Raw genomic sequence first — 13,762 nt, 5'->3', positions numbered from 1 at the left:
ATCCTGCAACATGAATCTGAGTCATATCTCTTCTCCTATCCTGTTTATTCCTATCTCGCATTCATGGGATTTGTAAAAAATTTAGCGAGTGTATCATAGTCGTAGAGCACTCGCTGGAGCTACCAACCTATGCTCTTAAGATTATGAACACACTGAAGGCTATAATTACTACAGAAGTCCAAGCTCATCCAATGAACATTATGTGCATGTTGCCCAGAGCTTACCAAATATTATTCTAAAAATCATAATCGAGAACAATTTTCTAATATATGGTCCATGCCACAGTGATACCCTGTCGACCCCTCATCCTTTATTTTCAACTGCTGCGCTATGAATCACTAGGTGCGTTTTTTTCAGAACATAATGACGAGGGGAATACTAGGTAAATAATTACCCATCTGTGGCATAACTCATAAGAGCGAGATATATGAAATATAGACATTGATAAAGTTGCATTGTTGTACCTTCTAGTTTACTTGTTTCATTAGCTCCTGGAACTTCAAGATGATTTTGTGTTGTATAAAACTTAAATAGTTCCTCAGATAGTCTTTTTACCTGTCCTTTTTCTTCATGGTTCTTTTTATTTAAGAAATGCAAGATTTCATTACATTTTAACTCTCCCAATTAGTCAATTGTAACTCGGTATCACTTTTAACCTCCAAAGAAAAAAAAAATATGTGGACATATGCAATTCTTAAATCACTACTAGAATCCTAAAACCTGCCCTTGAAAGAATAACAAAATTATAATTCTATATTACTTAAAAATGATTTGACAATGGAAGAAGGTTTGACTTAGTCAGTTAAAGCAAATATATCTAAAATATTTTTTTTTCTTTCTCTCCCTTCTTTCCCCTCCCCCATTCTTCTCCTCTTCCACCTCAATCTTGGCCAGTGGCAGAGCCAAGATGTTCATATAGGGTCAAAATAAATATTGATTTTAAATTTATATTTATTAAATAATTATTAATATATTTAATATAATATAAAGGTTTGTGTATAACATTATAACTATATATTTTATTCTTTTTAGAAACTCAACTTTTCAAATACTTGTTACACAATGCAACTATCTAATCTCCATTAGGTTTTGGAATTTAAAGAGTACAAACTAATCGTTTTATAGTTTAGAATAAAGCGTAAATTCTCTATAGGAGGGGCAACCTAACTTTTTGGGGAGGATTATCGCATGATTACTTAGGAGTACTAAGTTAAATTTAAAATTTTAGGGGGTCAATGGCCCCTCTTGTCTCTGTGCGGCTCCGTTCTTAACTGGGATTCATGATAAATGCTCATATCAATCACCTTGTCCCCCACGCGCATCTCCTTTTTATCTTCTCCATTAGTGGCTTCTATGGCAATTTCTCCAAATCTCTAGCCCTGAAACCTTCTTCCATTCTTTCAAAACCCACTTCTTATATCGCCCCATATCTCATTCACAAATTCTTTTCTCCAAGAAGAAATGAAGTAAGATAGAAGAAAGAAAAAAGGGACTGGCTGAAAGGAGGAGTGACGAAAGGAGAGTATAAGAGAGGGCAGGTCTTTTCTATTTATTTAGTTATTCAAATTTAGGGAACGGTGAACGTTGACAGAAGGGTTTAATCAGCACCTACGTAATTTAAGAGTTACATCTATCCAGTCTTTTTTTCTGCTGAAAGGTACATAAATGTAATTAACTCTAAATTTAATGCATTCGATAAATATGCATAACCTGGACGACATGTACATCCGCATATGCACCTACCTAGCGCGTGTATTTCCGCCGCATTCTGTAACACTGATCTGGAAGGACTGGATTCTCCAAAGGAAAACATATCTTTGGGCCTAAGATTCAAGTATTAACCTTATCTTATTTTCAAGAATAAACTTTAGATAAAATCCCACGGCTAGGGTTTCAAATGACTAACCTTCCATTAATACTCCACAGCTGGAGCAGACGATAATCCACGCGCAGTGTTCGCGACTTCCCTAAGCTACCCATATCTCATAACTAATTACAAAGTGAGGATGCCGCTATCGCCAAGGGGTGACATTCCTCCCTTTTGTAGCTAAATAAAACAAAGCCGTTTATTTCTTGCCTAAAAGACCGAAATGCCCTAATCACCTGAACAACTTTCCTGGAATACCTGGGCCATTAGCCGTACTCCTAGCTGTCAGGATTTTTTTTTAATTTTTAAATCTTGACAGGGAATTAAGAAGCTGACAGCGTCTTCTCCAACCCCAGATTTTCTTATTCTTTTTAATACTTTAATAATCTCAATTGAGAAAGGAATAAAAAAATTCACGCCGCAATCATGGAGAAGGACGCCATTAGCTCTTCTCTAACCAGAAGGATATCTAATATAATCGTCGTCGTGTCATAGTACCGAATAAGAAGGAACTTTTGCCTGTCACCACTATATTTTAAGTAAATAATAGGAAATTCTTACCCGCTCCAGGCGTTGCAGGAGAGCTGTCTTAAACTGCCGAACTCCACGTCCGCTCGAGCTCGGATCCAGCCGATGCGCCTTCTCGAACGCATAGAATCGACCTTTTTTTTCCCCAGATTCAGAAATTTGCAAACAAAATATCAGCTCTCTATCAATACGAGAAAAAAATGGAAACAACAAAGAAAAAGGAGACCACTATGATCTCGCTCTTGAACAAATAGAGCCATGAGTTGAGAAAGAAGCGACGAGGACTCACAGAGATATGCGACGCGAGGGCGCTCAGGCTCGATCTCGGCGGCAACGCGAAGGATCGGTGCGATGCTACTGAGTGAAGACGGCACGACCTCGTTGTCGAACACCTCCATCGAGAATGTCGCCATCGCCGCGCTCCTCGATGACCTCCTCGTCAGCCCCTGCGGTCCCGATGGCGCCGGCATTCCCGACAACGTTGAGTTTGATGACGACTCCGTCATTTCCTCCTGTCAGTCTCCTGATCTCTCTCACTCCTCTTTCCTAATCCCTCATAAATCGGACAAATCCACAAGAAGCAAGAATAAAGATCGAAACCCTATATACAGCTATCCCCGCTGCCGAGCTCGCTCGCCTGCACAAATCGATCAAAGAAATCGTCAGGCAAATGGTGAGAGAAGAGAAGAGACAGATTACATTGATAGGATTCGAAATATAGGATTTGATGAGACCCTTCGCGAAGGAAAGCGACGAGAAGGCAGAGGGGCGAGGAAGGAGAATACTGAGAAGAGAGAGACGAGGAAAAGAGAGGAGCGAAGGAAGGAGAAATAAAACGAGAGAGCCAGAGAGGTTGGGGGTGACGAGGCGATTCGGGCAAATCGTGCGGTAGAGACCGATCGAGACGGTATACATTGGGACAGGTGGCAGTTATCCGGTCGAGATGTAACCGAAGCCGGCGCGTGGACCACTGTCTCGTTAGCCGTTGCGGATGCACACGAGTGGTAGGGCCGGGTTGGGATTGCGAGCTTCTTGGTGGACCGGTCGAATAAAATAAGGAGCCTCATCCTCTCTCCTTTTTATTCCCTTTTATAATTAATAAAACACTTTAATAGTTATTTAGTCAACGATAGAAAGTTTGATTTCCTTGAGGTCTAATGATTTATTAGTTATTACCTCAGAAAGGAAAACAAGGGTATTTAGTGCACAATCTTTGTTTGAATCTCATTTAAAGGGAATCCAGTTAAGTCTTAGCTTTTGAAGAGCATTTGATAAATTAAAGACCATATGCATTGAGCAAATTAAAACTAGGCAAATTCATCATCAAGTAGATGGATTTTGTCCAGTTACAGAAATCATATAAAAATCCAGCAACTTTTGGCATTTTTCATATAAAATCCAGCAAATTCAACATCAATGCTAAATTTTAAAATGTTTTTCTGTCAATACAATTCTAGCTTGTGGTGGAAACAAGACGGATTTTTGAGAGAAGTATCAGTAAAGTTACAGATTGCGTGACCAAACATTTATGTACTCATTTTAGGTGTAACCTAGTAACAGTTCATTCATTCAACCCAAGTCCCCACATATAGCCGATGTATTATGCAGCAAATAAGCCTATTAACACCTTTTACATCGTAGGAAGTAAGGTACTTCAGCTTCAGTTAGGCTATACATAGTTTTCAAGAGAATCAAACTAACTTTCTCTTTTCAGAAATCTTTGGAAAAATTCGACAGACATTACAAATGGATCAGATTGCCATGACAGCATTTCTAAATGGTAGTCAGGAGCATTAGGTAGAGCTAAAAAGTAAAATAAATAAGGCTCATGAACCTCGCCAGCCAAACTGGCGAGCCCTTCGTTCCCAGAGTGCAGTTATCTTTTTCTCCTTGATCAAGGCTGCCTCAGCTCGCTCCCTAGCCTCCTCGCAGGTCTCGGTCGCAGCATTGCACTTCTCAGCCTCTTTTTGGTACTGTGAAGCTAATCTTTTGGCTCCCAAGAGGGTGGTATTAATGTGGTGGGTGTGCTCCTCGGCAATAACCTCTTGTAGCTTCAGTTCCTCTGAAAGAAGATCCACAAACTGCTTCTCCATCTCTTTGTTGAGCTCAAGATCATGTTTGCCACAATCTGCCATGAAAGATCATGCTTATTGCCACATTCACGAAGCAAACAAACCTAACGATTCATGACACAGCGTAAATACAAATTAATAAAACAAATTTGTCCTTTCAAAATTACAGCCTAAACATCATCAAAGGTTTTATAAGGACTACAAAAGGACAATATTTGTCGGAGGACCAATGACAATATATCAGTAAGCCTCTACTCTTCCAATATTTTAATTAATTTCCATTCTGCATGCACATTTACTGCTACTTCCGCAATTGCATTTCTTCGGCATCTCAGATAAGAATATCTTATGGTTAGTGGCATGGCGCTAGTATGCATTCTTCTTGCATATCAGTTAGCATTTAAATAATTAATCTTGAAATGCTTTTCTTGTGAATGTTTACTTTTTTGGCAACGAATAAACTTGATTACACAGCTACATCACTATAAACATTATTTTTGAAATAAAAGGTGCAAACTATTATAAGTGCAAAAACATGCATAAATACATTGAGGTAAGTAGGTAACTACTATTGCTTTGATTTTCAAGATAGGTTGTGTTCAATGTATCAGAGATATTCTTTGACCTAAATGTGTCCATGCTTCACAAGAATCGAACTTCCAAAAGTACTAAGGTGCTTGCTATCAGATGTCCTGCTTCATAAGCTCACCAAGGTGCTTGTTACAAGGTGTCTATGCTTCATAGAGCTCTCTTTGACAACAGACATCAGTTAAATTATCACAGCAAAGACCCAATGTTATGGGAAGAAAGTAAAGCCCCAATGGTAGTTGATAAGTGGATAGGGAAGCTATTTGAATAGAGATTTCATATTCATATATCATGCAGTCTAGGTAGTACCGATCTTGCCTATTCAAAGTCGAAAATGTTACACTTATGGGATCGGTTCTATTGATCTGCATAATGCATTTTGAAGCACTGTTTAAATATCAGAGGTTATTCAACAGGTCCCAAAGAAAAGCAAGAAAACTTTATTATCCCAGTTTTACTGTTTCAAAATTTCATGCAGCTAAAAGAACCAATTATTAGAACCTGTTACTGGTTTTTTCCACATGTTACAACCTGTCATGAAGTTGCGTCCTCCATCCTTCGCTTACAAATGACTACTGATTTTTGCCACATATACACTAGAAATGAAATGTTAATAGTTTAAGAAGAGAACATCACTAGATTACAAGAAACAACGTATTAACCGTCCCACATATAGCTAAAATAACTTGGTTGGAAAAAAAATTGTCTTTTGTTCCTTTGAGAGGAAGTTTCCAACAAACTGTAGATGCAGTTTCTACTTAACTCGCGGAAGATTATACAGAACTAAAAGGCAGAAAATTGGAAGGATAAAATATATGAAACCATATAACCTTTCTTTTAACTATGCTACTCTGTTTTATTAATTGATGTGACATGCATTTGTAGCATAGAGAAGCTCAACTGTCAAATGCATCAGCAAAATCAGAAACATTACATGGTAAACACAGATACAGAAACATAAATACTCAACGACAAAACCACTAGAAGGAAGGATGCAAACCTATAATTGAGAGGTTGATCAATCCTACAAAAGAAGATAATGCAAAATTGTTAGTAATCATTAAAATGCAATGGAAGCATCATTAGCTACAGAATTGAAGATATCCATTGTCATTGTCGTATTGACTACCCCAAAAAGAGCAAATAAATCAGCAGTTGTACAAGAAGAATTTTAGCTATAGAAGTTTGTTATCCAGAGAGCTAGCTGAGAACATGTTTTATGCAATATATGCCAAGTTTAGAAGTAGAATATAGGTTACAAAATAGAAAAAATGATAGATATGAAGCTTGTATTCCTCAGTCACTATAAACTACTTAATTGCCCAGTGCCTTCAGCTTCAGACATTAAATATCCCTAACACACCACAAACCCTAAGCTTGAGGATGGGTAAGAACACAACAAGGCCATAACCCTACTTAGACATGATCATCATAGATCTTCTCCAAAACCCTCTTGTAGGTGACAACCCTACTAAACATACAACTGGAAAGTGGATTAAAAGAACAAAAGAGGAACAAATTCCCATTGTTAACTTACTTGAGTTGAAAATCATTAAAGAATAAACTAACTAGAAGCCACAGCAAGTCCATTAACTGCATCACACACGATTACTGGACTCAAGATCTACAATACACATGATTGTTAGCTTTACTAAACGCCATTCATGAAATGCCAAAAATAAGATATCTCAAGTATACTCTTCCAATTCTCTGTGTTCATCTGAATCTGCAGCTCTTATAAGAACCTCGTATTGTGATTAGCTTGGTAAAGCAGCAATCAAATGGCTGACCTAACCTAACAGAGTTTTGAGCCAGTGAGCTCCCATTTGAAGCATGGACATAGATACAGGATACGATATGCTAATACAGTAAATCTTGAAAAATAAGCATATGACGCGCTTAGAATACATAGCTTGTATATGTATATAATTATGTCTACACATATATATTAGTGAACTTATGTACTTGCATTTTCTTAATTGAGAAATTATATATAATTGTTGCACACTTATATGAGAAGACCTCCAATTTATCCAATAAAAGAACTACCATCCATAATAAAGGTTTGGTATATTACATAATATATTACTAATTGAGTTATAAGATAAACAAGCGAATTCAATATATCCACCAAAAGAAATTGACCATTGTAACATGATTTCATGATCATTAAACAAAGAAGAAAAATCGCAGTGAGAAACCTTCTAAATCTAGTAAGAAATGAAAGATAATAAGTTCCTTCAATTTGACTTATATTGATAGAAATCTTGAAAGTGTCCAAAAAGTATCTACCCAGAAGTATCCACAACATTAATCTTATTTTTAAAAAATTGGATACTTTAATGAAGTATCCGATATGGATCCAAAAGTATCTGACTAGTATCATATCTAATATGGTATCTAAGTATCCAACATGAGTACAACAAGAGAATATGGAGTGTCCAAATTTCCTAAGAAACTAATCTGCACTTTACTATGAGAATTTCCTCCTAGATACACATTTTTGCAGCATTACTAGAGGTACAGAAAAGCCTCCTTTTCTCTGGATGTGAACAACAACCTGCATTTTCAGTGGACGCAATAAAAGAGATCAATTCTGTCAGAACCAGATCTCCATACATACAAAGGATTTCAAGCAATTATTGGGGATTACACCAGACTAACTAGGAATCTAGATGCACGCCCATCTTCAAAATATGATTCCAATTTTTTTCCCTAAAAAGCCGCTAAAATGGTTGTTGTTCACATGAAGGTGGCCCACATAGTCAACCATCAGCATTTGCTCCTTTTCCGTGCCTTAAACAAATGCATGAATTGTATTTATGAGAGTTAAATCTAAAACAAGATAGTCTCTTGAGTTCATACTAAAAGGAGTTAGGTGAAACATTTGAGATTCTAGTAGAGACAACCTATCATAAAAGAAGACAATTTTTTAATAGAAGTAATAAGCCGTTTTTATACTATAAGCTCTACCCAAATCATTACTATGCTAACTCCCACATCCATTTGAAGCCAGGCAAAATAGTTTTACCCTTGTAATTAGTTGTCCATTCCTACCTTCTATAACGATAAACGAATAGCTCCATATCCTCCCGCAAATGTCTAACAACTCCCTCCCTCATCCGAAAACCAAGTAACCAACCCTACGGCGCAGATCAAGTTAAGAAATCAAACGAAATGGTTTTCCTAAACCAACTCCCTAACCCACAAATATCACGATTTCATCTAGAAATATCAGCCGATACCAAAGAAAAAGAAGAGCAAAAGCAAGAGAGGGAGAGATGACCAGGGGCGATGTTGTGGAGGGAGAGGGGAGGAGGGCAGTCGCATATGCAAGGGGCGCATGTGGCGGAGCGGCTCCTCCCCGTCCCCGCGAAACCCTTCTTGTACCTCCAGTAAAGAGCTGGGCCCGAGACGCACAGCGCCGAGGTCACCGCCAAGACAACCAAGCAGCATCTCACGCACGCACCCGATCGCCGCGACATCTCTGTTCGAGATGGATCTGATCGCACCCGCCTTGGCACTGCGTGTGAGCTCTGGTGTTGTTCACGGTCGTTAGCAAGAGTTGAAACAGGAAAGTGGAGTGCCGCTGGAATTTTGCAAAACGATTGGTTAAGATGACCGATGGTGGGCCCGAGAATTTAAACACGAGTGATCTATTTATTTTTGGAGAACTCCTCGTAGGAGCGCGAGTAAAAGTTATTTGCAACTGGGTCTCATTGCTTTTTTTTATCTTTCTAAAGTAACTACTACAGCTTCAGCCACGCCCCGTGAGGGCGAGATAACTCCAAAAATCCGTCGTTTCTGCGCATACCGACGGTGGAGGCTGGTGACTGGGTGTGTGTGAAGTCACTCCACTAAATATCCTCTTCTTCGTTTGGTAGGTAATAGAAGGTTTTCGCATACGATCACCTGCGTTACTTATATACAGTTCAATCCGGAGTTTAGAGTCCGAGAACTTATTTCTAAAATTAGACCTTTGACCTCTTGAGTGCACTAGGCATTGACACCTCAAATTGACTGCCTCCTTTTTCTACGAGTTTCACAAAAACTGTTTACTTTATCTTCTGAATATCTTTCGATGCTCCTCCCAGCCCTCGACCTCTCTATTGCAATTAGCTCTCTAGAATTATGTGTATTAAGCTCGTTCGTTTTAGATCTTAATGAAATATCATCATGCGTTATAAAATAGTCTTAACAGACATAAACAGATCTAATTTTTTCAGAAATATAGAATCCTCGCATAATAACAGACCTATAGATAGGTGTTCATTTTGCAAAATGTATGAATGATACATAAAATAGGAGGATTTCACAATAATAAAGGTAGATATGCTAAAATTCCCCACGGGGGTGGGCGGAGTACATGAGATGAACAAATTTACAAATCTGCAAACAAACATAGAAGCACACAAAACCCAAAACCTACAATTAAACTTGCTTGTTGTATCAACACTACAGAGGAAAGCCCGACTGCAACATTATCATCCATTTGTCCAAAAAGATACCAAACATATTTATTTGCCGAAGAGGGATTTGAACCACCAAATCCCCTTGGTGTCTTTGGGGCCGGCGTCGCTCTCCGGTGGAGGGTCAGCCTGCGGTGTCCTGTGGAGCTTTGTCACATCATAACCTTCTTCTTTTGCTTTCTCCAACAACTTGCTGTACACCTCTTCATCCATGTGGGTTTGCCTGCATAGTATCTATGGATGCAACCAAAGAATCATAACACATTAACAAAGTTAGAAGTCTCATCCATAATAAGAACAAAAGGATGAGATTATTGTGCCAGAGGGGATTTAATATTCTTCAAATTTTGCCAAATAAACGATTACCAAGAGTTTTTAATTATAAACCATGCAGAGCAGTGAAATTCCCGAAGAATGTTTATCCCATGAGGGTTATTCAATTCTCAGTACATCCATCAATATGGACGGTGAATTCTGAAAATAAATATATCTACAATCTTAATTTTGTTATATATATCCCAAGCATATAAAACATAATTTATTAACAAACTAGCATAATACATTTCTCTTAGCCAGTATTGCATGAGATGGTACTATTATGTAATTCTTGGTCAGTGTTGCAGGAAGAAAGTACTTATGTAACAAGAGCCTAGAGAGAGTACTTATGTAACAATAGCCTAGAGCATGATGAATTTGAGTTAGTGTATCTGCCAAATATATCATGCACGCAACCTTCAGGGTTTATATTTACTTTTGACAGATAATAAAAAAACAGATATATAATGCCTTGAACTTCCTGAATCTAGAGACAATAAGAACAACAACCACTGACCACCCTTTGCATCACCATAATTTTCAAATTTCAGTTTTTAAACAAGAGATGATGTACGTGGAGACATATAATATGGTTTGCCAAAAAGATTTTTTTGCATCTATCTTTATGATTACTTATAGCAACCCGGAATTTCAATATCAAGTCACAAAGCTTCGGTTGTCTTACGTATTTCTGAAATTGTTAATCCTTTTTCATGCAATAGTGCACCATTTAAAGTTCTACATCCATTTCCTCAATGGAGAATCTTTGCCCTCTTCTCTCATTCTCATGACAAGACGGTGCTTATTGAGGGTTTTTTTTTTCATCCCCTTTTCCCTCTCTCTTGCACCGTGCCAGCTAAGCAGTCTCAAAGTTGGTTTTTCCTTTCTTTTCATTTTAGGGTTGTCTCCCCCATAAATGGGTGTTTCTTCTCTTCTCTTCTTCCCCCTTTTCTTTCTTTTTCAGTGTTGGCGACTGTTCCGACATAGCCTTAGGCTTCTCTCCCCTCCCCCTACGACGCTTCTCGCTTGACCATTTGGTGAGGTGCGACAGTATGGAGTGCTCTCCTTCTCAAGCTACCTCTCTCTGGTGAGAGGGTGCGTTGACGATATGGCACTCCTCACGGTGAGGCTCAAAGCCATGGTGGAATCGGTGCTTCTGCCCCTGTGCTATCCCTTATTTGTCTGTGGTAATAGACTTGGCTGATTCGAGTGCTGCGAGGTTTTACAGTGGTGTTGGGATTTTTGTGGCTATTCCGCTTGCAAGGAGCTTGTGCCTTAGGAAGGGAATGATGAGCTTCCCCCCTCCACTCCGGAGGTTAGAAGTTGGAGATGGATTTGGTAGCTGTAAAGTGTCAAGCCATTATCTTTCATTATTTATCTCCTATTAGTTTTTTTGCAAAGTCGATCTTGCTACTCTGCTTCAAAATCCATGATGGTCGCCATGAAGCTCTAGTTCGACAATTGTTGGGTTGGGCATGCCACCTCACATGAGTGGGACCCACCCACTTAAGTAAAAATTAAATAAAAGAAAAAAAGCGCTAGGATTTTATTCTAATCAGAAAAATGAAGAAAGAGTTTTTGAAAGAAAAGGATATGGGTTTTCTTGGAGAGCATATGGAATCCATTTCAAGGAAGGAGGTGAAGGTCATGGTCAAATCATTCTCGAGGGAAAAGAACCTTGTCAAATCCATTATCTTTGGTGAAATTGTTCTCATTCTCTTATCAAGCATTAATTCTCTTATTAGTTGTTTCTTTTTGTTATGACCCAAGTAGGTGATTCTTGAAGTTTTGCTTAGAGAAAAATTCTATAAGCCCATTATTATTGATGGTGGACTTATGTCTTGTTGTTTTTCCCTCACATTGGAAGGTTTTCCATGTAAATTGACTGTCTTTGATTGTGACTTGTTTGCTTACTTTTGATTGTGACTTGTTTGCTTACTTTTGATTGTGGTTAATTCATTCTATTTGCACAAAGATATAAAAGTTGGTATATTAATTTGAGGCTCTTTTCTAATATATGCTTATAATTTATTTAGATTTTGTATGTCCTCTAGGTTTGATACTTATTATTTATTGTTGTTCCAGTAACGCTTAAGCTATTAGAGAATGATAATTTTTATATGATAATTTTTATATTTTATATTTTAAAAGAGTACAAGCTTTCCATTAAGGATTATAATATTTTTTTTTAAAAAAAAAAACCTCCACTCACCCATGACATCTAATCTCTACTTTCCTAGTTACTCGGACAGATTTTCTTTTTAATTTCTGTTTCTTAAAACATCCAATAAGAAAACTCGACTAACAGTTCAAGTCATAACCAAAATCTTTATCAAGATTTCTAGTTCTTCGAATTTGTATAGTACTAACTAGGAAGAATACCTATTATTCCAGATAATAAAAGATTTGGTTCATAGACAAAGTACCGTCTCAACCTATACGGGGACCACTACAGGCAAATCTGGATGCTAACTCATTAAAAAAAACCTTGTAAAGATCTCTATAACCAACATGAGAATGCCTAGGCCAGTGACGGATTCCCTTTTTTTCAATGTCCTACCCTCTAATTTAATGAAACCACATCCAATTCTATAGAGTACCTATCAATTCCACACAGTTAATTCCTCAAACATGCCCCGTGCATCATTAATACGCCTTACAAACTTAAATCAAAAAATAAAAATAAAAATAAAAGCAATTCTTTAATTGTCACGTACCCAAAGATACTTTCTTGAAGGCTGCCCAATAAGCGCATAGTGGTAGTCCTCATCGATGTAGAGCACCCAGTAGTCACCGACCACGGGAAAGATGGGCAAGAACGGCGGGACGTAGAACTTGACCTTGAGCTTGGCCTCGTCGCTGGCGGGATCGGCTTTGTACGCCGAGCCCTCGATGTACCCGCGCTTCCCGTCGCTCCACGTCTCATTCAGCACGCTTATCGTGCCGTCCGGTTTGAGCGCGTAGGTGGCGCGCGTGTTGACGCCGTTGCGTGGCTGGAAGGTGGAGGGGAAAGACGCGATCTCGTACCACCGGCCCATGTAGCGATCCACGTCGAGGCCTTTCACGACGGTCATTTCCTTGTCCTTGGCCATGGCTACGGGTTAGGAGCTGAGCGTCGGAACGAATTGGGGGTTTAGGTCTTGGTCCTTAGGATGGATGGCGGTAAAGGGAGAGGAGTAGATAAGGTAGTGGTGGGGAAAAGGGGGATCGAGGACTGTTGAGCGCCGCGTATCATAGCGTGGATGTTTGGGTAAGTTGCGGAAAATGTTAGATAGGATTTTCAACCAGTAGGAATGAAAACTTTGGTGCCTGTCTTGATGTCTTAAAATCGAAAATCTCTACGGCTTATTAGGGTTCAAGATAGAAACAATTCCATAGGAATTTCAACACTTGGGAATGAGAAAAGTGCAACTAAAGAATTCTTTGTTCCCAAAGTGGGCCAGTCCAGTTCTAGAGCAGACCTTAGATGGGGCGTTAAATGTGTCTCAGAGGTCCTATCCTTATTTAGGGCAGGTTAAGCCCAGGTTTTTGACACTTTGATAATATCATTTGATTCTTGGACAACATCTTTTCAAAGGTTAAGGGCAAGTGTGCCAGGTAGAATGCCATCCTCTCCCAATCGAGGAGAATAATTCTTATTAAATTTGTGATCAATGATATACCTATTCGTGCTCTATTTTATTCCTAAGTGTCTCTATCTATTCTTTGACTACGGTGAAAGGTGATCGTAGGGGTCAGCATCTTATTGGGCGAGATCAATGCTACCGACTGATGTTGAACGATGGATTGAATATTCAATATCTATTGCAATCGTGGATTGGGCTTGCAAGTATCGAAGACGTGAATCTTTTGTTACATTGTGATAAAGCTGTAGATCAAGTTGATACAGGGTAAGTATAGTCCCTACCTATTTAATTCAAATT

At 38.6% G+C, this 13,762-nt stretch overlaps 2 protein-coding genes across 2 annotated transcripts; both read right to left on the bottom strand.

Annotated features, from left to right (window-relative positions):
• Positions 1-4,031: 4,031 nt before the first annotated feature.
• Positions 4,032-8,776, bottom strand: LOC140774796 (uncharacterized). The gene is made up of 3 exons (XM_073117923.1): positions 8,342-8,776; positions 6,056-6,079; positions 4,032-4,523 (listed from the first exon to the last, which is right to left on the bottom strand). Exons 1-3 carry the CDS (start codon positions 8,538-8,540, stop codon positions 4,222-4,224), a joined length of 525 nt encoding a protein of 174 aa, XP_072974024.1. The 5' UTR covers positions 8,541-8,776; the 3' UTR covers positions 4,032-4,221.
• A 512-nt stretch (positions 8,777-9,288) lies between these two features.
• Positions 9,289-13,182, bottom strand: LOC140773824 (temperature-induced lipocalin-1-like). Its single transcript, XM_073116583.1, has 2 exons — positions 12,557-13,182; positions 9,289-9,758 (listed from the first exon to the last, which is right to left on the bottom strand). Exons 1-2 carry the CDS (start codon positions 12,929-12,931, stop codon positions 9,573-9,575), a joined length of 561 nt encoding a protein of 186 aa, XP_072972684.1. The 5' UTR covers positions 12,932-13,182; the 3' UTR covers positions 9,289-9,572.
• Between the last annotated feature and the right edge of the window lie 580 nt (positions 13,183-13,762).

This window comes from Typha angustifolia, chromosome 13 (genome assembly GCF_048772165.1).
Source record: "Typha angustifolia cultivar Huaian chromosome 13, ASM4877216v1, whole genome shotgun sequence".
In the NCBI taxonomy this organism is placed as follows: domain Eukaryota; kingdom Viridiplantae; phylum Streptophyta; class Magnoliopsida; order Poales; family Typhaceae; genus Typha; species Typha angustifolia.
The sequence above is the reverse complement of the archived record's forward strand: the minus strand, read 5'-3'. Positions and strand labels throughout refer to the sequence as shown.

Excerpts from the sequence above, each read along its gene's own strand:
- LOC140774796 (XM_073117923.1), bottom strand. The coding sequence starts at position 8,540 with ATGTCGCGGCGATCGGGTGCGTGCGTGAGATGCTGCTTGGTTGTCTTG. Across the intron at positions 6,080-8,341 it reads CCTCCACAACATCGCCCCTG|GATTGATCAACCTCTCAATT; the intron begins GTCATCTCTCCC and ends CTTCTTTTGTAG. Across the intron at positions 4,524-6,055 it reads GATCAACCTCTCAATTATAG|ATTGTGGCAAACATGATCTT; the intron begins GTTTGCATCCTT and ends CTTTCATGGCAG.
- LOC140773824 (XM_073116583.1), bottom strand. The coding sequence starts at position 12,931 with ATGGCCAAGGACAAGGAAATGACCGTCGTGAAAGGCCTCGACGTGGAT. Across the intron at positions 9,759-12,556 it reads CTTCAAGAAAGTATCTTTGG|ATACTATGCAGGCAAACCCA; the intron begins GTACGTGACAAT and ends TTGCATCCATAG.